This window comes from Onthophagus taurus, chromosome 7 (assembly GCF_036711975.1).
Source record: "Onthophagus taurus isolate NC chromosome 7, IU_Otau_3.0, whole genome shotgun sequence".
Taxonomy (NCBI): domain Eukaryota; kingdom Metazoa; phylum Arthropoda; class Insecta; order Coleoptera; family Scarabaeidae; genus Onthophagus; species Onthophagus taurus.
In genome coordinates, this window is record NC_091972.1 from 24,259,239 (window position 1) to 24,282,116 (window position 22,878).

Genomic DNA, 22,878 nt, shown 5'->3' on the forward strand with positions numbered 1-22,878 from the left:
GGGTTCGACATATTTTAGCTGCAAGGGAGAATTGTACGAGCAATGCGAAGTGACAGCCATAGGATCACCTTCGCCACTGGTAATCGCCAATTCCTACATGGAGATGTTTGACGAAGAAACTTTAAGGAAGTCCGTGCAAACCAAAGCTAGGGTTTCGTTACGTGGATGACAGTTTTGTGATTTAGCGCATGAAAAAGAGCGTCTTCCTAGACCACCAGAACTCGCATCACCTCATAATCAAATTTACCATGCGCTTCCATTTGCCGTTTTCCGTTTGGAAGCTGCTAATGCTAAACAGTTACTTTACCTGGATGTTTTGGTCACTAGGAAGACAAAACTAGAAATATCTGGGTTTGTCCATCTTGAGAGACGGACGGCTAAACCCGAATGTAGCAGTACTTAGTTCTAGTGTTAGTTGTTATTCAGTGTCAGGTTGTTGTATATTTCGTCTTGTCGTCTTGAGAGATGAACGGCTAATCTGAATATTGCTAGTTCTAGATCTACTGTTAGTTCTAGTGATAGTCTTAGTTCTAGTTTCAGTTATTATTCTGTGGCAGGATGTTGTATATTTCTATTGAACTAAAAGTAGAACTAACACTAGACCTAGAAGCATTAGGGTTTAGTCGTCTTAAGAGACTCACGTCTAAATCCGAATGTTTCTAGTTCTAGGTTTAGTGTTAGTTCTAGTGATATGTGTATACATTGCAGCTAGCGCGTATATGTGCGCTTTGGTGACAATGCTCAGGAAAAATCGCGCATATCTGAGCTTGAAATGAGGTCGCATTTTGAACTTTAATAAATGATATTTTCCTACAATGTGTAATAACCTTATTATCTACACTCTCCACAAGTGGTTGGTTTTGACCTCAAAAGGTGAAATAATTCTCGGACGATGATGTTTAGAAACCATTTAAGAAATTTAGAAAACTATGAACAACTTAGCCGTAAAAAAGAAATCAGAAAGAATTCAGCATTTTTAAAATTTCAGTTTGGAAAGATTCAGTTTGAGATGGAGTTTCAAGTAGAAGGTTGTTGTAAATAAACAAATTATATTCCAAATACTTAATTAGGCAACCTAAACAATAGTTATGAATGATAATTGGATTGCATAGTTAAAGGGACCGAAGTAAGTAATCGTCTGTTAGATTTAGGTGTTGTTTGTTTTTGTAGTATGTTAAAAATTATGAAAGATATTGTTTTATAAATAAAGTTCTTTGTAATAATAAAAACGAGTTAAGAGAAGTTAGTTTAAAGAAAACATATTTTTATATCCTTAAAATCACTGCTAGACAACAAAGGATAAGTTGAAACATTGAAATAACTTTAGAATGATTCTATCGAGATAATATTGTGTAATATCAGACTAAACTAATGAAAAGCTAATAAAATGAGACATTCTCTAGTAATGAGATTACTTCCACACATTCTTGTATTGAAATTGGGTTAAAGATTTTTATCGTTGAGAATGATGCAGTTTAAGATAAGGTTGTCAAAATATAGATTTAATATTATTGAATTTAAGAAAATAAAAAAGGACCCAACCGAGAAGATAGTAAGGAAAATGGAAGAACTGGTAAAATTCACAGAAATCCCAGCAGATCAACAGAAAAGCTTATTCGTACAGGCTCCAGTACCACCAAGGATATATGGATTACCCAAAATCCATAAACCAGACGTCCCACTACGCCCTATTGTCAGTGCCATAAATTCTCCCACCTATCAGCTAGCAAAACACCTTTCCAAGATTCTGTCTCCTTTTACAGATAGAGTAGAGTCATATGTCAGAGACTCCACACATTTTGTAGAATCAATTAGGAGTATGAAGCTAGCCCCTCAGGATATGCTGGTAAGTTTCGACGTGGAATCTCTATTCACCAGAGTACCAGTCAAAGATGCCGTGGATGGTCTTCGCCAGAAACTCATCCCGGAGGGTTTGCCCAAGTATGTCCCAGGACTAGTGGAGTACTGCCTATCGTCGACATACTTCAGCTGGAAGGGGGAATTATACGAGCAATGCGAAGGGGCAGCCATGGGATCACCTCTGTCTCCTGTGATAGCCAATTTTTACATGGAGATGTTTGAAAAGGAAGCGTTAAAGAAGAGTCTTTGGAAACCGAAGCTATGGCTCCGTTACGTCGATGACACTTTCGTGATCTGGCAACATGGAAAAGAGCAACTCCAGGAATTTCTAGACCATCTCAATTCACAGCACCCCATGATAAAATTTACCATGGAAACAGAAACTGCAAAACAGTTGCCATTCCTGGATGTTTTAGTCACTAGGAAGACAGTGGGGGCATGGAACTGGGAGTATATCGGAAGAAGATACATACGAAGAGATGCATACGAATAGGTATCTGCAGGCTTCATCAAACCACCACCCACAATAGAAGAGGTCCGTAATTCAAACCTTATTCCAGTGAACAGAGAGGATATGCGATAAAGAGAACCGAAGAAAGAAGAAGATGTGTTACAGAAGAACGGCTATACAACAAGGATGACTCGGTAAGTACGACACCAGCAGTGACATGGTTATTAACTGGACTGCGTGTTCACCCAAGGTCTATAGAACATAAGGTTACCCAATACCGATTCTCCTCCTCTGAGAGGCAAGGTGGGTCAGTGACGTAGCTGGTTCTATGAACAACACAACACGATGCGAGGTTTAAATATTTTATATAGACTGTACCACAGTATAGGCACGTATAGGCTATCTTTTATTCTGACTGTATCGAACCAGTGACGTCAATTTGCGGGGTAATAATCGATACTACAGAGGCATAGGGAATGCGGCAACCTTATGTTCTATAAACCTTGGTGTTCACCGAATAAAGTGATGCCAGTAGGATATGCAACCAACATTTGTCATTGTAGGCAAAAGCCGGGCCGCGCCATAAGAAAGCGCTCTTACTAAAATAGCATAATAAGACAAGTATGAGCAAGTTGCTTCATGTGAATATCTAAAATGACATTATTAAAATGTTTTAAAAAGTTATTATTAAAATATTATAAAAAAAAATGATTTTCGTCGAAATTTTGAACTTGTTTATAAACAGGTACTTTGTTATTTTGTCACTGACAAAGGTACAGCAGGTCAGAAAATTGCATAGTAGAAGGGTATGTTTCTTATTTGCGCATTTATCAGCCCCGCAATAGCATTAACCTTGCCGTGTAGCCGGTCGCTTTTGCCTATAATCGTCACTGTTGGTTGCCTAACCTATTGGCATCACTCTTTTACACGGGAACTATGCGGAACGCATAGTCCAGTTAATAATCATGTCACTGAACACCAGCCGATTTTATCTGCCTTCCTTATGTTTCAGGTGTGACGGAGCGAATTGCGAGGCGTCTGAAGAAGAATGATATCGTAGTACGATACGGTACGGTCAGCAAAATACAAAACGCTCTTCCGATAGCCAAAGACAAACTAACCCCATTAAAGGAAGCGGGAGTCTACCGGCTATCGTGCAGTTGCGGGAAATATTACGTTGGCCAAACTGGACGTAACATCAAGTGCCGCATCAAGGAACACGAGAGGGACGTCCGACTAAGGAAGATCCAACAATCTGCAGTCGCAAAGCATTGCCACAAAGGAGGACACAGCATAGAGTTCGAGAAAACCAAAGTGCTAGCAAGAAACGGACATTACCTCCAAAGATTGACGAGAGAGGCGGTAGAGATTCATCGACATGGGAATAACATGAATAGAGAAGATGGTTGGGAACTCAGCCGTACATGGAAGATGCTAGTGAACTTAACGAAGCCTTCTCCACCCGGATTTGACTTCTTTCTTTCGAAAAACAACTTAGTTGATAATTAGACACTAATTAGTTATTTTACCTTTTCATGTATTTATTGTCAAATTTTAACCGAATTTGTTTCACGGCTTAACCCGAAAGTTTCTAGTTGTAAGTCTAGTGTTAGTTCTAGTTTTACTTTAATACAGCACAACTATCAAGTCGGATTGATATATTCTTAAATTGACTATTAGTTCGGATTGAGACATGAATAAAAATAAGTTTAAGTTGAGACATTTCTATATTTTAGAACAATTTAGTTTAAAATGACCTTACATTATGGAATCAAACCACATTTAATTGATGTATTTACGAAGAAGCAGTTGCATTTAATGAGCGCCTGCTAGGGCAATTATACTGTTTTACAAAAGGCAGCTGCAACTATCACAATTGAAGAACCCAGTAATAAATCAACATATAATAGAAATAATAAACGAAGAATTGAGTAGAGTTACTTTAGGCCAGAACAAAAACAGAAAATGGAAGGCAATCACAAATGCAATAATGGTTCCGACAAGAAAACTATTGGAAACATGCGAGAAGGAAGAGTATGAAGTGATGGATGACTGAAGAAATTTTGCAATTGATGGAAAACCGAAGAGCGTACAAAAACAAAGATGACAGCGTATATTAGAATATACAGAAGGAAAATACGAGTATCCAAAGAAGAATGGCACAGGGAAAAAGTATGGAAATGACTTCAATCTACATGAAAAGATTAAGGAATTAACAGGGATTAAAAGAGAAAACAGAAGCAATATTTTACAAGGATAGTGAGATAATCCCAGACACAAAGGGAACACTAGACAGGTGGAAGGAATACATCCAGGAACTGTTTGAAGATGAGAGACAACAGAAACCACTAACGAAGCAAAAAGATACGGTAAAAACAGCGAAGAATAATATAGTTTCAGACCACGACGAGGTTCCAAATGAAATTATTAAATATTCATTTGACGGACCTTTACAGCACGGTATACACCACTGAAACCATCCCTGGGTGAGAACAACAAACGAAGATACATATTAGGAAGACGGGAAAAAAAAGATAAATTGTCACATTATAATTTGAAAACTGCGTTATCTTGGTCACGTGACACGGGGGAGAAATACTCATTTTTACAAACTATTACTCAAGGGATGATACGGGGCAGAAGAAGTATAGGAAGAAGGCGCATATCCTGGATAATAAGTAAATAATCATGACGAAGTGATGTAATATAGATAACATAAAGAAACATTTATTTTCTTTTACTTTAAATCAATAAAATGTTAAAATAAACTTACTTGTAAAGGCAACTGGAAGATCGTGTATTGTAGATATTCCATCAACATTGTTTCTATGTATACTTTTTATAAGACATAAAGCTAATATTAAACAAATAGCGCTAACCACAAGCGAAATTACTATAATAACTAGAATAGAGGATTCCATTTTACATCTCAATTTGAAATGAATTTTAAAGAAAAGCAACATCTTCCTTAACTGGATAGTTATTGATAATAGACATGTATAGTAAATAACATGTTTTGGATAACAAATGATAAGATGTGGTGATAAGATTATTACAGTTAAATTTAAGCTTGCACTTAAATAGTGTATTTGGAATTACTGTGGTTTATAAACAAATTATTAATTTAAAATATTCACAATTTAATTATAAAAAACATCTTCAGTTTGTTTTTGAAAACAACCGAAATAAATTTGAAGTGGTCCCCACTGAACTCTCTCGCATTTTAATGTGACATCAAAATTCATCAATGACATGAAATTAAAAAAGCTTCAATTTCAAATCTATTTTGATGTAACACTCAGCAAAGATTCTGGTAGCTTTGTGTTTTTTCCCTAAATATATCCAGGTATATTAATTATCAATAAGGACATTTAGTTGTAAATATTGTATACATCTATGAATAATCATTTTAAACTTACATGTAGGTTGACGTCTGTTACGTTTTAGGTGACCTTTCATCCACATATACCCGGATATAAAACTTAAAATTGTCGACACTACAATAGCGGTTATAATAACAGCTATCGACATTTTAATTGTATTGCCTGTGGATATATTATTACGTCTTTCACATTTCAAATTTCAGAAACATTCAATTTATCTTTACACAAAAGATAAGATTATTTTAAAAAAACGAGTCAATGTAAATTTGTGTGACAAGTATCGATCAAGTCGGATTGAAATACTCTTAGATTACATATCATATTAAATATTAGTCTAAAACGAGTACAAGATCTAGAAAGAAATAAATTGTCTTACATCGGCAAAATTCACGTTTCGTATCGGGGTAAAACGGGGTAGTGAAGCGCAGTATATGGCACTGTATTCTGTGTGTGTCATTTAGCCTCTCCTCAATTTCGACTCTCACCTCCGCGTTGGTGCTTCCCGGTAACCTGAGCAACCCAATGGAAGACCGTGGTAACTAATGCCGGTAAGAAACAGACTCAGGGCTGACGAGAGCGGAAGAAATGGCTCTTCAAAATCAGGGGGTTAGCAAGGGGGCAACTCCCCCTTCTGTAAAACCAATATTGTTACGAAAGCGTAAAAAGAAAAATCCAGACTGTCTAAAGGAAAACGAACCTGCAACCTGAATATGGTAAACGATTTTAAGTTATGTACATGGAACGTGAGGACACTTTATGCACCGCGATCTCTAAATTTGGCTTGACTGATAAGCAGGAGAAAATAGAGTACATACATGGTTGCCACTAGAGACCTTTCAAGTAACCCATTGCCATTAATTCAGTTTGGCGAATACGTCTTGGACCAACTTGATAGCTTTGTGTACCTTGGATCATCTCGTGAACACTACCAATAAATGCAGCGATGAAATCAGACGACGCAATTCCAATTGCAAACAGATGTCTTTATGGTCTTTAAAGACACTTGTTCTCACGAGCCCTCATCCGCAGGACAAAGCTAACTATATACAAATTTTTTATTTATATACATGTACAGAGGCGGCGCTACCGGGGGGCGCAAGGGGTGCACTGCACCCGGGCGCCACCTAAAAGGGGGCGCCGGCGCCTTTTTAATGTTTTCTCCAACAATATCTTATCTTTGTTTTGCAGTATTTAGACCTGTCAGCAGTAGCTAGTCTTCAGAAAGTAGTCTTTAGTCTCCACAAAGCAATTTTAGTCTTTAGAAAGCAGTATTTAGTGTTCCAGACGCTGTGTTCAGACCTGTCGGCAGTATGTAGTCTTCTAGAAGCAGTATCTAGTCTTCTGCCAAAGTTATGTATGTTTTCTCCAAAATATTTTATCTTTCTTTTGCAGTATTTAGACCTGTCAGCAGTAGCTAGTCTTCAGAAAGCAGTATTTAGTCTCCACAAAGCAATTTTAGTCTTTAGAAGGCAGTATTTAGTGTTCCAGGCGCTGAATCTAGACCTGTCGGAAGTATCTAGTCTTCAGAAAGCAGTATTTAGTCTCCACAAAGCAATTTTAGTCTTTAGAAAGCAGTATTTAGTGTTCCAGACGCTATATTTCGACCTGTCGGCAGTATCTAGTCTTCAGGAAGCAGTATTTAGTTTTTTAGAAGCAGTATCTAGTCTTCTGCCAACGTTATGTATGTTTTGTTCTTGATACTGACAGCAACTTCTTTCTGGGTGTCTATCATCATCTTTTTGGGAGCCTCTTATTATCTATACGGATCTTGTACCACCCGATACCTCATTTCTGCAGCTGTTACTTTGCTTTTGTGCTTATTCTGCATTGGTAAAGTTTCCGTATTGGTGATTTCCTGTCCTGTGCAATAACAAGACAAGTCCATTGGTTTCTTGCTCATATTCTTCGCATTCTTTTATTGAACACATAAGTATTGCCATGAAAAATCATGTTTGGTTTATAATCAATTTTTTGTTTTCTCTGAACAGTAATTTCAGACTTGTGGACTTTGAACAATGTAATTCCTGTTTTTTGCTGAAGTCTAGTTTATAGCTATTGCAATTTCAGATTTTTTCTTGCAAATTAACCTTCTAACCAGAGTATTCCCGACTATTCCCTTAAGTTTGGTTTTTCACCAGTATAATTCTTAAATTTTTGCTGAAGTATGGGTTATGATTATTTCAGTCTTTTTTAAGTTTATTTATATTTCTTTGATTATATATTTTTCTTTTAATTAAAATGCATTTTTAAATTTTTTTAAATTAAAATGAATTTTTAATTTTTCCCCCGCATTTTGCCCCCCCCACATTCCGCCCAAAATGCTTGGTGGGGGGCGCCACTCCGGTTCCCGCACCCTGGCGCTTCATTTGCTAGCGCCGGCACTGTACATGTACAAATTCAATGTTCCAAACTCCAATTCTCTGGGATCCCTCACGGACCTTACTTCCCCATATGCTTCATTAACAGCCCCGCTGACGATGTCATCACGCTGTAGGCCGCTCAGGTTAACAGGTTATGGACAGGCGTAATTCTTCTAATAATTTGGTAAACTTTTTGTGTGTTTCATTTACCAGTATTTCCCCATTGGTACCAACCAGGAAAACCCCAAGCTCCACTGGGCATTTGTGTTCTAGGCTCAGTTCGTGAGTGAGGTTCAGGTTTCTGCCAATCGCATCGCAATTTTTATGGTCGATGTCGTCTTCTTCGTGTATTTTATTATTTTAATTTTTTCTTGCACCTCGTAATTCTGTAGATGGGGAACTGAAATTTCGAAGATATATATCTTAATTGTTGGTTCTCCAACTTTCACCAGTATATCTGGTTTGTTGTGGTGTAACTTCCTCGGGGTGAAGACGGGTTCGGTTTATCAAAATGCGTTTCCCCGTAGTTGAAGTGAAATCAAAATTCATCGCCCCACTTCCAAACCGTAACTTTTTCCATCCCTCTTCTGTTGCTTCCGTCGCCTCTAGTATCGTTTTTAAAGTCCAGTAAACAACCATATCGTGCCTCGGAGTGTAGGAATGTCTCTTCTGACGCTGCTACAATCAGTTGAAGCTTCCTCGAATCCAGGAACCTCGATCTCAACCCGGGGAACGTGATTACCTTTTGATGCTTGATGACCAACTTGGGGTAATACATCTTGGCGGTCCACCTATCCGTTCTCTTCCCCAGCACGACTTCTCTAAGTCTTTTGATGTCGTCCTTGCATGCCGAACTTTCTCTGCACGTGGTTGTAGTCACTAATCGGGGTTCTTCTCTTAGATATGTTAAGCTTTCTGATCATCTCGTATGTGGTTTTTAATTCTGGGCAGGATCGCAGGTACCAGTACCTTCGTATATATTGGGTCATGGTTTCTACCTTGAGTGATATGAAACCCATTCCGGCCAAGGTCTCAGCAAGATAAAACCTTTCGTTGGACGTGGTACTCGACTTGATCAAATTTCTAACTGCGATCTGCCTGATGTTATCATCGATAATCTTACATTTCATTAGGGTAGTTGTCACACTCTCTTTGGGACACAGGTTGCCTATCATATAAACCGCCATGAGGATTACAGTCGTATTGAAGGCCTTCTTCTTTTGGATCGTTGTCAGTCCTGAACTCATTATGTCGTTGGTTTTCTCTTCGATCTTGGCCTTGATCTTATCGTAATTCCCTTGCGAGTCTCGCCCTGTCTGTTCGATTCCCAGATATTTGTAACTTTTCCTGATATAGGGTATGAAAGTCAAGTCTTCTTCTAGTTGGACTTCATCAGTTTTCTGGTTATCTGCGTACTTGGCCGACTTCCTAACGTTCAACTCCATGCCTAACTCTGCTGTCCCGTCTTTAATTAGCGCGGAGACTCTATCTTGTGTGGCACTTGATATCGTCCATGTACGCTATTATTGTCGTTCTTCCGCGAGATGCACCAATAATTTTGGGATTCGTCTTGATCTTATTTATTATTCCCGCCGTCAGGAAAGTAAACAACAACAGACTCAAGCAGTCACCCTGGTAGACACCCCTTTCTACTTTAATTGTTTCACCGGGTTTTATTCAATATGAAGCCTAGTTAGGCCGGTGCTCACTTGGGAACGCAGAGGTGTGGACCCATGATCGAACAGGGCCAGTGGCGTACAAGATATAATTTTAAGCTATATCGGATTTACGCGGATCTCGATGTAGTTAAAACCATTAAGATAAGTCGCTTAAGATTAATTGGTAACACTTAGTATGCAGAAATATTAGTAATAACATTAATTCAATTCAAAAATTACTAATGACAAAGTTTAAAATGATCTAAACTTTATTTATAACCCAAATTAAATAACCCCAAAATTAGTTAAAATTGGTTAAATTTTCTGTTTATTTAAAGTAATTAAATTTTCTTTCTCCTTAAGATAATGAATGTGTTATTTAACCGTATAATAAATTATTGTGTTACTTACTGCGATTTGAACCTCCACTCTTTCGTTTTAAGCAAATTTGTCTAAATATTTCAATAAGAAAAGTAGCAAGAACAGCTGCACCACATATAACAATAACTGGATAAGGCATTATTAATTTGATTCCTTAACAAACGTGACTACTAGTTTATAAGATTAAGATAAACTAAATCAAAACACTTTAGATCAAGCTACAAATAATATTATTGATAATTTCCTGGTTTTGTTAGATAAAGTTTTTGCTTAATCAAAATAAGTTTAGCCGATAGTTGTTTTGATGGTTTCGAAATTTATTAATTTGAAATATAATACCAATGTGACTTGATAAGCGAACAATATTTCTTATCTTTTCGGACACACAAAATCACTCTTTATTATAGTTACTCCAAATTTCATGATTCCGCAAGTTTTTAAAAAATTATGAGTTCATAACCTTTTTTGATTTTATTGCATTAAAGTTTATAGATTAAGTTGTATGCACACATTTTATTAGTGATAAGATAAACGATATAATAATAATAATAATAAAGTTAAGGTAGGCAACCAATTTTACACTATCTAAAATTTATGTCAAATCTGTCATGTTTATTTTCAAATAAATAAGCATAAAACTTCTTAGGTAATACTTTTTTGTTTTATTTATTGAGGTTTTTGTGTAATAAGGAATTTCCACAATTTCCTTATAAAATACATATAACTGTATTTTTCGTTAAGAAAAAATATAGTAAACAAACTCGTAAACTTAGGGGAAGGGGGGGCTATTTCGTTCGCGGGGCACTTTCGGACACTAGCTATATATAGCCTATAGATAGTGCTAGAGAATTCAGCTTTGAGTGCGTAATGCGCACACTTACGGACACTCGGCTCGCGGAGTGAAGAGGCAGTGCGAGCGTCGCCGGCATCGGGGCAAGCCGCAACGTGTTTTTCGTCACCGTAAGTATTTTTTTCTTGTTAACTTAAACTCATTTAACTCTCGTGATAACGTCACAGATGTTTTGGTTATTTGTCATAATCACTGAAAATGTATTGGTTTTATGTGTTTTTCATTAGTTTTACCATCTTCTCAATGGTTTTTTTTCTAGGTTATAAAATGTTACTTTTATGTTGGTTGGGGTACGTTCGTTCACTAATACGTGGGGCACATTCGTACTGTACGAATGTACCCCTTACGAAATCTTAATCTAATTAGCAAGCTTATCATAATTCTTTTCAGATGGTGCGCAACTACAAACGGAAGAATACCAGAAGCGGTATAGTGGATGAAGAGGCTATGACATCAGCAATTAAGGAGGTCCTAAATAAAAACCTATCTACTAGAAAGTCTGCAAATAAATATGGTATAAAGCCATCAACCCTTGAAACTCGTATTAATAAAATTCGTAAAGCCAAATCTGGAGAACCTACTACATCTAATCGATTGTTTAACTCAAAGTATACTGCCAATCAAGTTTTTACCAAAGAAGAAGAAGATATGCTAAATGAGTATATCATAATCAGTTCCAAGAGGCACTACGGTTTAACACTGGAACAAATTAGGAAACTTTCCTACCAATTTGCAAAATTGAATAACTTTCGATACCCGCCCAGCTGGGATGAAAACAAAATGGCCGGTAAAGATTGGTTGGCCTGCTATCGTAAACGAAACGCCAATTTAAGTTTACGAAAACCCGAGAATACTAGTGCAGCTAGGTCATTTGGATTTAATAAGTCAGCTGTTGGCGAATTTTTTGAGAACCTGGAACAAGTCTTACAGAAGCACAAATTTACTGGAGATCGTATTTACAATTTTGACGAGTCTGGTATTTCCACAGTATTAAATACGCCCAGAGTTTTAGCTGAAAAAACTCAAAAACAAGTGGGTCAACTCGTGTCCGCTGAAAGAGGGGAGCTAGTTACCTTTGGGGGCTTTATTTGCGCAAACGGAAATACTATCCCACCTTTATTTGTGTTTCCAAGGGTGCATTACAAGGACCATTTCATTGATGGTGCACCAGAAGGAAGTTTGGGAGTGGCTACGAAGAGCGGTTGGATTAACTCAGTCATTTTTTTAGATGTCCTGAAACATATGCAGAGACATACGGTGTGCTCAAAAGAAAACCCAATTTTACTTCTGTGTGACAATCACGAAAGCCACGTGACCATTGATGCAATAAATTATGCACGTGAGAATGGAATTATTTATCTGTCATTCCCTCCACATACCACGCACCGTCTCCAACCGTTGGATGTTGGAGTCTTTGGCCCATTCAAATCAAAGCTGAAAACTGCATTCAACGACTGGCATGTGTCTCATCCAGGGAAATCTCTTAACATCTACAGCATTCCAAAACTGGCTAAATTAGCCTATTTTCAGTCTTTCAATGGTAAGAATATTACTGCTGCTTTCGAGAAGACCGGTATATGGCCATTCAACAAACTTGTTTTCAGCGACGAAGATTTTGCTCCAGTGCAAGTGTACCACAACGACTCTGCGCCAGAACCATCTGTGACTAATGCCGAAGCAACCAATGATGAAGCTGCGCCTCAAGAGGCTCCGCAAACTTCACCACCTGCATCTCCTGTGTTGCCTGTAGTTTGTTCATCGTCCAGTTACGCAATGGCTTCACCATCGACATCTTTAGGAATAGTAACTCCAGAGATGATCCGACCCTATCCTAAAATACATAAAACTACGTCTGCAACAGCTAAGAAAAGAAAAATTGGCAAATCAAGAATATATACCGACACACCTGAAAAAAATAGACTTGAAGACATTGCACGAGCAAAAGAAACGAAGAAAATTGAGAAAGAACGAAAAAATAGAGTGAAGGAGGTGAAACGTGCGCTGAAATTAGTATCGACCGAAGTTGATAAGTCAAAAAAACAAAAGAAGGATTTAGAGTCTGAGAGTGAGACTAACACTGATATGAGCTTGAGAGAAAGTTCTGCTTCTCCGGTTGAAGACATCTGTGAAGAATTAGAAACAGAAACACCTGTTTTGATTCACAACATTAAGAAAGGGAGTTTTGTTGTAGTGAAATTTGATAAAAAGAAGTCAGTTTTACATTACGTTGGAGAAATCGTTGAAAAATATAGTCCATCAGAATATAAAATCTCATTTTTAAGAAAAAAGCAGGGAAAGGCCGGTTCTTGGAATTTTGTGTATCCAAATACGAAAGATGAAGGATCTGTTCTTATTTCAGATATCATTCTTATACTGCCAAAATCCAAAACTGCTGCCACAGCGAGGACGGCCCGTATTTTTAACTTTGGAAAAGATTTTTCGCCATACAATATCCAATAGTTGCGTAATGTTTAAGTTTGATTTCTTCTTTTTTAATAATTTGTTGCTTACATAATAAGGAGATGGCTTTTTTTTTTCGTTAGACGGAGGGTCGTTAGGTTTTTGTTTTCATAAAAAGTTTAACTAGATTATATCATATGATATAAATTATTGTAATAAAAGTGTTCTTATTATTTAGAATGCGAATGTGTGCCTAAGCTTTGTTTTTAGATTTTAAGTTTTCTATTTGATTTTGAGGCTGATTACTGTAATGTCGTTATTAATTCATCTCATAAAGTCTGAATTGAGAGATAAGTATATTAACAAATAAATATAATATGTCAAATATGACTATGACTGTTTACTAAGAGTGCATTTTTAGTAAATAAATTATTATTTTCGGTGATTTTTGTGTTTATTTTTTACTGTGTACCAATGTTTCCCACTGCGAATGAATGTGCCCCACCATATGTACGAATGTACCCCACGCGTGGGGTACATTCGCACAATTTCCATGTTTTGGTAAATCGCTTATAAGTCTGAAGTGCTACATCATACTTAAAACGTAACTATCGAATTTTTAAGCCAAATACACTACCTATCCATTCATATCTGTGTCAATTTAAAAAAATAACTCATTTCATTTTTATGTCCCAATAAGTAAAACGTGTACGAAGTAGCCCCACCTTCCCCTACATGAAGGTCTTCTACGTAAGCCTGAAGGTCTAGCACTTTTACTAAAACAAGACCTACACTTCCTACATTGTCGTATAATCCATTTTCTACATCGTTTATTTATCGCTTCACCATTCTTCCCCAATTTCACAATAATTAAAAAAATTGTTATAAAAACAATAAAAAACACAAAAATTAAGCTGAGCAATAACAATGTTCCGTCCTCCATTTTATCACATTTACGACTTATTTATAATTTACCTGATCATAAAACGTAAATAGTACTTTTAATCAGTCAAAAAGATAAGATAAATGAGCGCGTGGTTGGTATAAAGTGTTCTAACTTACTACTTTCCAATGGTAATCTTGGAATAGGTCGACTTTGGCGATTTCGATTAATCCAACTTCCCATTTTATTTAATTTTTTATTACAAATTGCCATTGCAAACATGTATAGAGCAAGTCCGGTTACAAAAATTCCCATAAGAACGAACAATCCTTCGTATTGGGAAGACATAACGAAACATATCGACGTTCACGAAATTAATGAACACCTAATAACCAAGTTCGATGCGGGTTTTGTTAAAACAACGGATAAGATAAATGAACGCACGAAAACTGTATAACAATCACGCAAATAGTCGATGATCCCACAACGGTTAAGCTTTTAAAATCGCGATAATGAAAATGTGAGTGGTACTTAAAATATTGTATCGATATGACTTATTTATCTTGCTGTTTTAAAAAACAAATAAATAAGTAAATAAATGTTTACAAACAATTTTGTAACAAAAAATGTAATAATATAAATAAATCTTTGAAATTAGTTTATAACTTACATTGTTCAGAATCTTGGCAACAAAACTTTAAGCACGCCAAAAGAAGCAACAAAAATCCCGCTGTTGGAATATAATAAATCCAAATTTCCATGTTAAAGAGCAGTAAAAAAAAGTAACATCTTTTCAGTTTAATTTTGTCACGGCCACTATTCACGTAATCATCGTTGGTGAAACAGCCTCAATTAACTTTGCGCACGAGTCCCTCGAAGATAAGATAATGATAATTTTCACCGTTATTTTTCTTTTATAATAAAAATCTGTTTTTACCGGTATATGTTACGATTAAGGTTTCAGATAAATCGAACTTATCTAAACGCATTTCCATTAGGAACTGTTTGGTTTTTGTTTTATCAGAATATAAAATCTCTTTTTGTGTTTCGATTAACAATTTCAGTTTTTAGACAATTCTAATAATTAACGAATACGTGTTAATGAAATTTTTATGTGTATTATCTTATGGACGTCAATACGTAGAACATATTGTTAAATATTAATAAAGAGGTAACTTTTATTACTATAATGTTAATTGTTGTTGATAATTTTTGAGATGTTTAGGAAGTCTGTGAGAAAACTAAAAAAATAAAACAATAGATTAATTAGAAAAAAAAATTTGGATGTATTGTTTACGTGCTTTGTTTGAATCTGATTCTAACATTGTGTAATTTCTTACCCTAAAATTTTGAGGGGAAGATTTCCATATGTATAAACATTATGTATATAAAAATTAACGTACAACTATGCAATAACAAAATTGCACGTGGAATTATGTTATAAAACAGGTTTATTTGCCTGTTATGAACTACGTTTAGATCATAAAACTTTTTAAAAAAACCAGGACTCAAGAAACAGCGCAAATTGGAAAACAACCATTACATAATAGAATAAGTTATGATCATAAAGAATCCCCCAAAACTTCTAATTTTGTCTAAAGAAATCTATTTATAAAACTATGAATGAGATTAGGAAAAGGATTCTAACCTTTTCCTTCACCTAAAAATGGCGCAACCACAATTAGAAAAGCTTTATAAGATGAGTTAAATAATCTAATTAAAAGTTTTTTAGTTTCAATTATATTTAATGAATAATAATGAAAATGAGTTAAATGTACCGACCGAATCTACACGCTGTTTATGGGTCACGAATTGTAAGTTTATACCCAGTGTTGTTATTTATTGTCAAGGGAAAATTCCCTGGATATATACCCGGGGATATTTACCCAAGATGGGTATTTAGAGGGATTTATAAAATTTTATTTAAATTGAGTTGATGGCAGGTTTGCAAGTACTTCAAGAATGCAGAGTCCATTATCGATACACCAAACTTATTTATAACATTTACAAGAATGCTACAATGACGGTAAAATTGCATGAAAGTACTGACCGAATACCCATTGGGCGTGGGGTAAGACAAGGCGATATAATGTTGAACCCAAATTGTTCACACAGTCCTGGAGAGTGCATTTAAACAACTGGATTGGACCCAAAACGGTATAAACATTGATGGCAATATCTAAATGATTTGCGTTGCGCGGACGATATAGTCCTTATTTCGGATAGCCTTGGAGAGATAAAATTGTATACGAGTGTGCAACAGTTGGGCTAAATATCAACAAAATTTAGGACAGATCTTATTCCAAGCTCTAACATCAATATTGATGATAATGAATACTTCTATCTTGAATACTTTCGATGGTATGTCATTAATCCCTGATGCCTTTCCATGTTTTGACGCAGTGATTGCGTTTTGAACCTCACTGATTGATATAGGTTCCATGACACTATCCTTTCTTTGGTGTGATGGACTGCTGTCTATTTCCAAATCAGTTTCTATGCTTAATAGGTTTTAAAAATAATTTTTCCAAATGTCATTCATTTCACTATCACATATTATTTTTCCTGTTCCATCTCAGCATAGAGCTGTGTGCGATTTGTGCCTTTGTCTTAACTGTCTAACAAATTTATACACATTCCTGGTGTTATTAGCTTTAAAGTGTACATATATTTCGGGAAAGTTTATATTTTCACTACCGACCATTCTCGTTTATGTAATACTCTTCGAAAATATTTAACAATTTCTTTAATGCTTGAAAAACAACTTTGAATGTCCTGAATTGAGTATAAGTCTAATATTAATGACTAAATTCAGTTTTTGTGCTTCATTAATTCTTGTTGTTTGATTCTTTTCTAGTCATATTGCACTTCCATCAAATCCAAGATTCCAAGATCCATGAGATTGTTGATTTCCAATTGAGAATTAAGTAGTTCGTTTAAGATCTTATTTTTCTTCTTCTTTTATTCAGGTTGTAACCTCGTTTCTTGAATGATGCGTTTTTTACGCATCTTTCATGGTGTTTCATTAGAGTTGGAAATCCAACTTCCTGGTCTCCCGAGATCTCTTTCTAGCTAATCTGTGGTCTTAATCAGCCAGGTTTCTTCCATTCGTTGGAAGTATTCATTACATTTTTTTATTTTTCCCCTAGCAAATCTCATGACATATCTGAATCCACAAAATTCTCTTACAATTTTGTTCCTAACTCTATCTCTTCTTGTCTTTTCCACTATTGTTTTTAAAGTACTCATCTCAGTTGGTTCGCATCGCAGCCATATATCTTGGCCATGAGGTTCGTGTATCGAGAGATAACAATCAAACAAGCGAACTAAACAGAAGGATGATACTCGCAAAGATCAACAAAGTCATAGCCATAAAAATGCATCAATAGTTTCAATAATCGCTGTACAAAAACTGTGATTATTCTATATTATATTTGTGTTTATTGTTGTTGTTTGTCGTTATTTATAGTTACTAATTTAGCAATTTTATTGTTTATAATAATTATCATCATATTTCACAGTGGTCGGTCATGCGTGTGTTCCGAAAAGAAAGTTACCATCTATACAAAGTGAGACTACCGTGCTAAAAATTATCCGTGTCAAAAGACTAGGCCCCTCGCTTTAGAGATCGATATCTTCGCCACCGTTCGGTGACAAAAATTGTGGTAAAGTTTGATTTAATATTAGCGCCTATATTTTACCTACATAAGAAATAAAGGCGCGACGTCCAGTCTGGAACACACACTAGCAACATCTTTACATACCCCGGAACTAAAATACTATATCTATAAAATTTTACATAGAACACGATCTCGCTCGTCTTTTCTGTTTTTAAATTTTCAGTTTTCCTGAAGCTAGGGTATATGATCGTGTACGGAGGGTTAAATATTAGGATTAAAGAAAAAAAATCTCCTGTTTAATAATAACGCATCCCGATTTGCATGTGTTAGTGAACATACATTACTATTTATATCGTCCGGCGAGTTAATAGCATTTTCGTCCATTAAAATATCTATCTTAATTCATTATTATGCAGAAAAGTAAATAAAATACGCAGATTTCTCTTGAGGTCTAGCTCATTTCAATAGTGGTGCGTACGAGAGTCTCGTGCATGAGGTCTTGCGTCTCATACGAGAGTCTCGCAGGTAAGTATTTCCGCAAATAATATCTGCAATATTTCTATAAATATTTTCGTATCTACACGCTGGAGTTCCAGTAATGATATGTTGAAGTACTGAAAGTCTGAAAGATACTGCTACAAGAAGTACATAAATTACTAGTCAACTTTCAAATACTTTCCAAGAAACTCGGAGGAGAGAAGTATGTATGTATGTATCAATATACTAATAGATAATATTAAGAGCAAAATATTTTGATGGGACCGAAAGGCAGATCGAAACGCTGTCGAAGTGCAGCTTATTGTTAGTTTTCAGACTGCGACTGACAAAATATTAAAGCATTATCGTAAAACTAATTAGATTTATGCTGCAATTTTAATTCTCGATTCGTGGCATAAGATAGAAGTTTTTGATATGACAAGATGGAGGCAAGAATTAAAAGAGACTTCGATTCAGAAATTTGAAGATTTGTATACAAAGCCTATTTCCATCAATCAGAACGCCAACGTTCGAAAGTAACGGCATTGGAGGAACTAGAAGATTCTAGAGCGGAAAAGTAGGATTTTGTAATTGATTTTGATGTTTTGTATGCAGTAAATCCTACGCCTTCCGAAGGAGAATGGATGCATGGATGCAGGAAGCTTCAAAAATATTATTCTATGAATCGGTGTAATAAAGACACAGATATATTACACTGGTGGAAAATCCATGCTTCTGAATTTCCTATTTTAAGTTTAATGGCACGAGATCTCTTAAGCATACCGGCTGCTTCAGTCCCGGCGGAAAGATTATTATCACGTGCTGCATTAACTATAAGAAAACATCAAAATCGCCTTAATAATAAATCCGCACGATGTTTGTTATGTCTAAAGTCTAAACGATTGGGTGAAAAAGAAAATCATTTGCGACCGACAGATCTGAGGGCTGTAATTCTCTCTTCCGACTCTTACATTATAGCAAGTATTTAAGTATTCCTTATTGCACTGAAACAATAAGATTATGCATGGCGAGATTTCGATACTTTTATGAGACTCTCGTACGAGAAACGAGACGAGACGAGAGTGGAGGATGCGAAACGAGACTTGATACAAGACTTATTGGTTCATCGGCGAGACGAGACAAGACTTTATGAAAATCTCGTCTCGTTGGTCTCGTGCGAACCATTTCAATACATTTCAATGCCAACTGTAATAGAATTGTCAATCTTTTCTTCAAACGGTCAATATTTATTCTCAATATATCAAATATTTTCGTTTTTATCAAACCATCCCATCAATATTTTCAATATTGGTAATCTGTCAATCTTTCTACTCACACGTTCAATAATGTTGTCAATACTCAGATGTTGAGAATATACAGTATGTCCCCGGATCGAGTTACAAAGAAGAAAAAAAAATTATTACTGATTTTTCAAACTTATCTCAGCATAAATAATGCGTCGGATATATTCAAACCACTAAGGTCCATTACTACCATATTTTAGTTAAATTTATCTTATAGATAAACCCATCTAATAGCCAATCAGAGCGCGTGAAATAGCCGTATTCATAGTAATAATCCCATAGATAGCTTAACCAGAAGATGGTAGTAACGAGCCTAAATCGCACGAACTTTATATTCTAACTATAGAAATTAACTAATTATTGCCATTTTTATGTAAAAATTATACTTTTCCTAAATTAAAAATTTTTCAAGTTCAATTTACGATATGTAACCATAGAACCCAACCATAAAAGTTATAACTTATAACTTATAACTTATGTTAATGAAAAATATACGACAAACCAAATTAAAATATTAATCTCACCAACATAAGTTGTAAGTTTTATGGTTTCTCTGGTTACATATCATAAATTGAACTTGAAAAATTTTCAATTTAGAAAAAAGTCTAATTTTTATATAAAAATTGGACTTTTTAATAATTAGTTAACTTTTATAGTTCTTATTTATTATTTCTCTTATTCATGAGATTTAGTAGTTTGAACCTATCCGACGCTTTATTTATGCTGAGATAAGCTTGAAAAATCAGTAACAAAGTATATTGAACGTGTGAAGTCCGCTTAATATCTTATTTACTGATGAAGGCACATTTTACCTAAATGGGACAGTAAATAGGCAGAATTACTGATATCAGAGCAGGGAAACCCCTCGTTGGATGAACGATGAACATACCTAATCCAAAATGCCTTAAATGCTTTGCTTATTGTCAAGAAGTAGGTGGGAAAATTTCGATCACCTCATTAAAGAAATACCAAAATTTATTTTGTTTTTTTTTAAGTTTGTTTACAAAATTCATTTCTTAAGATATTAAATAATTTTAAACAGAAACGTTAATGCATTTCCATGATTACCACCGGGTTAAGCTATTTTAAAATAAAAATTTATACTTTCAAAGTGATTTTTTTCAAAATTTTCCTAATTTTCATATCGATATTTACATCATTCTACGTAGAAAAACTACTCTTTTATATTTCGTAATGAAAAAAATGTCGATGACGTCATAACTTAGAAACAAATAACTGTCGGGAATTGAATATGGGCTCAAAATGTGTGTTTTGAAAAACCAAAATAGACTTATTTCGCCGTTTTTGCAAACTAATGTTTATAAGCGTTTTATGGAATTTGTACCATAATTTTGCTGCACATTATAAATGACGAGCTACGACGAAGAATTTCGCACAAGCGTCATCTGTTGTTGGCTAGCTGATTTAAATGACAATTCAAACATTCGATATGGTCGACAGGCAATAATAACAATTCTAATATACAGGTTGATTCAATAAACGGCTGACAGACTTCTAGGGCAGGTAATACAACAAAAATTAAGATGAAAAGTCTTAATATACATGGGGTCGCAAATGCCTCCTTAACGAAATATAGCGGGTCACAGTTTCTTTAAAATTAAACATTATCTACAATAAAAAGCCAAAAAAATATTTTCAACTCCACTGCTAATTTTGTCAAACGTGCAGTATTTTCGTGTAAAGTGATCAATTATCTATCAATTGGTCTCTTACAAAACTTTAATTAAAGGAACAGTTTTTGATTGAATTAACAAATTTTCTACACACGTGTTTTTCTTAAAAACTATTGCTTTGATCAAAGTTTTGTAAGATACCAATTAATAGATAATTGATCACTTTACACGCGTAGAGAGCAATGGCGTAGACAATATTTTTAAAAAAGTGCTTTTTATTGCAGATAATGTTTAATTTTAAAGAAACTTTGATCCGCTATATCTCGCCAACGAGGCATTTGCGATCCCATGTATATTAAGACTATTCATCTTAATTTTTCATGTATTATTTACTCTAGAAGTCTGTCAGCGGTTTTTTGAATCACCCTGTATAATGGTATTTGTGAAATGTTGTGTATATAAAACAAGTAAATAAAAGCCTGTTTAGCCGTGTGTCTGAAGACTAACACTAAAGAGGAAGTAATAACATTGTTACTAGTTGAAAATTTCTAGTTCTACTGTTAATTCTAGTTTCTAGTGCAAGTCCAGTTTTTGTTGTTATTCAGCGTTAAATTGTTGTATATTTTTGTTAAACTAAAACTAGAACTACAGCTGGTACGATATTTGTTGAGCCAAATTTCTCAGAAAAGCACTACGTCAGATTCTTGAAATCTATAACATCGGACACCCCGAAAGTCATTGGCGGCGGCATGTCAAGTGGGTGTTTATACTTGCAATGAGCGGTTGTTTATCGTGAATGGTTTAAAGGTACGCCACTGCTTGTAAATATCAAGCCGTGATTAACCGTTACTTTCCGAGAATAGAACCTCATTGATTTTTTCCTTTCTAGGAATTTTGGCTCAACAAATATCGTACCGACTGTACCACTAGACCTAGAATTAGAAACATTCGGTTTTAGCCGTCTTGCAAGACGCCCGGCTAACCACGAATGTTTCTAATTCTAGGTTTAGTATTGGTTTTAGTTTTAGTTTTTATTTAGCATTACTAGGTTGTTGTATATTTTTATTGAACTAAAAGTAGAACTAACAGTTTTAGGTTTAGTATTAGTTCTAGTGCTATAAGTTCTGAGTGTAAACGCGTGTAATTTTTCATAATTCACTTTGTACAAAATTAAATCTGAATCAACATTAACAGCTATTGAATATAAAGAATTCTTATCTCAAAATCTATTTATTAATAAAATACAACGAGTGATATCACCCTTTTATTTTAAAAATTTTGATTTGTTTTAGGTTCGAAACGTTTTGAGGTAGAAGAACTTATGAATGAAATTGCATGTCGCATACATATAGTCTTCGTGTGAAGTTTGGAATATAAATAGGTGAGGAAAGGTTTCCATAAACTGATAAGTATAAATATTACTACACAGTTTTTACAAAAAGAAATAATTATATACATAATAACTTACTATCAGTAGCAACGGTATCCTCATTAACATGACTTGTTCTAGTTCGATTTCGAGTATTTCTTTCTTCCCTTCGAGCTTCACGAGCTCTTTGAACGTTTTTCCGATCAACACAACAGCGTAAAGTAACACCGATAAACACCAATATTAAA

At 35.1% G+C, this 22,878-nt stretch overlaps 2 protein-coding genes across 14 annotated transcripts in view; one reads left to right on the forward strand and one right to left on the reverse strand.

Moving 5' to 3' along the window:
- Positions 1 to 22,878, reverse strand: part of LOC111415269 (uncharacterized) — a 121,768-nt gene that overhangs the window by 23,536 nt on the left and 75,354 nt on the right. Inside the window, exon 1 of one of the 13 annotated variants that reach the window (XM_023046862.2) lies at positions 14,897 to 15,051. The exons of 7 other annotated variants lie outside the window; for them this stretch is intronic. In XM_023046862.2, the coding sequence (XP_022902630.1) occupies positions 14,897 to 14,987 (91 nt within the window). In that variant the 5' untranslated portion in view covers positions 14,988 to 15,051. Of the gene's footprint in view, positions 1 to 5,084; positions 5,248 to 5,730; positions 5,870 to 10,123; positions 10,256 to 14,078; positions 14,313 to 14,405; positions 14,606 to 14,896; positions 15,052 to 22,878 lie in introns of those variants that run through there. 5 more of the 13 variants (XM_023046855.2, XM_023046852.2, XM_023046861.2 and 2 more) reach the window with 5 other exon arrangements.
- On the forward strand, positions 10,873 to 13,788 carry LOC111420348 (uncharacterized). Its single transcript, XM_023053322.2, has 2 exons — positions 10,873 to 11,053; positions 11,334 to 13,788. Exon 2 carries the CDS (start codon positions 11,334 to 11,336, stop codon positions 13,401 to 13,403), a length of 2,070 nt encoding a protein of 689 aa, XP_022909090.1. The 5' UTR covers positions 10,873 to 11,053; the 3' UTR covers positions 13,404 to 13,788.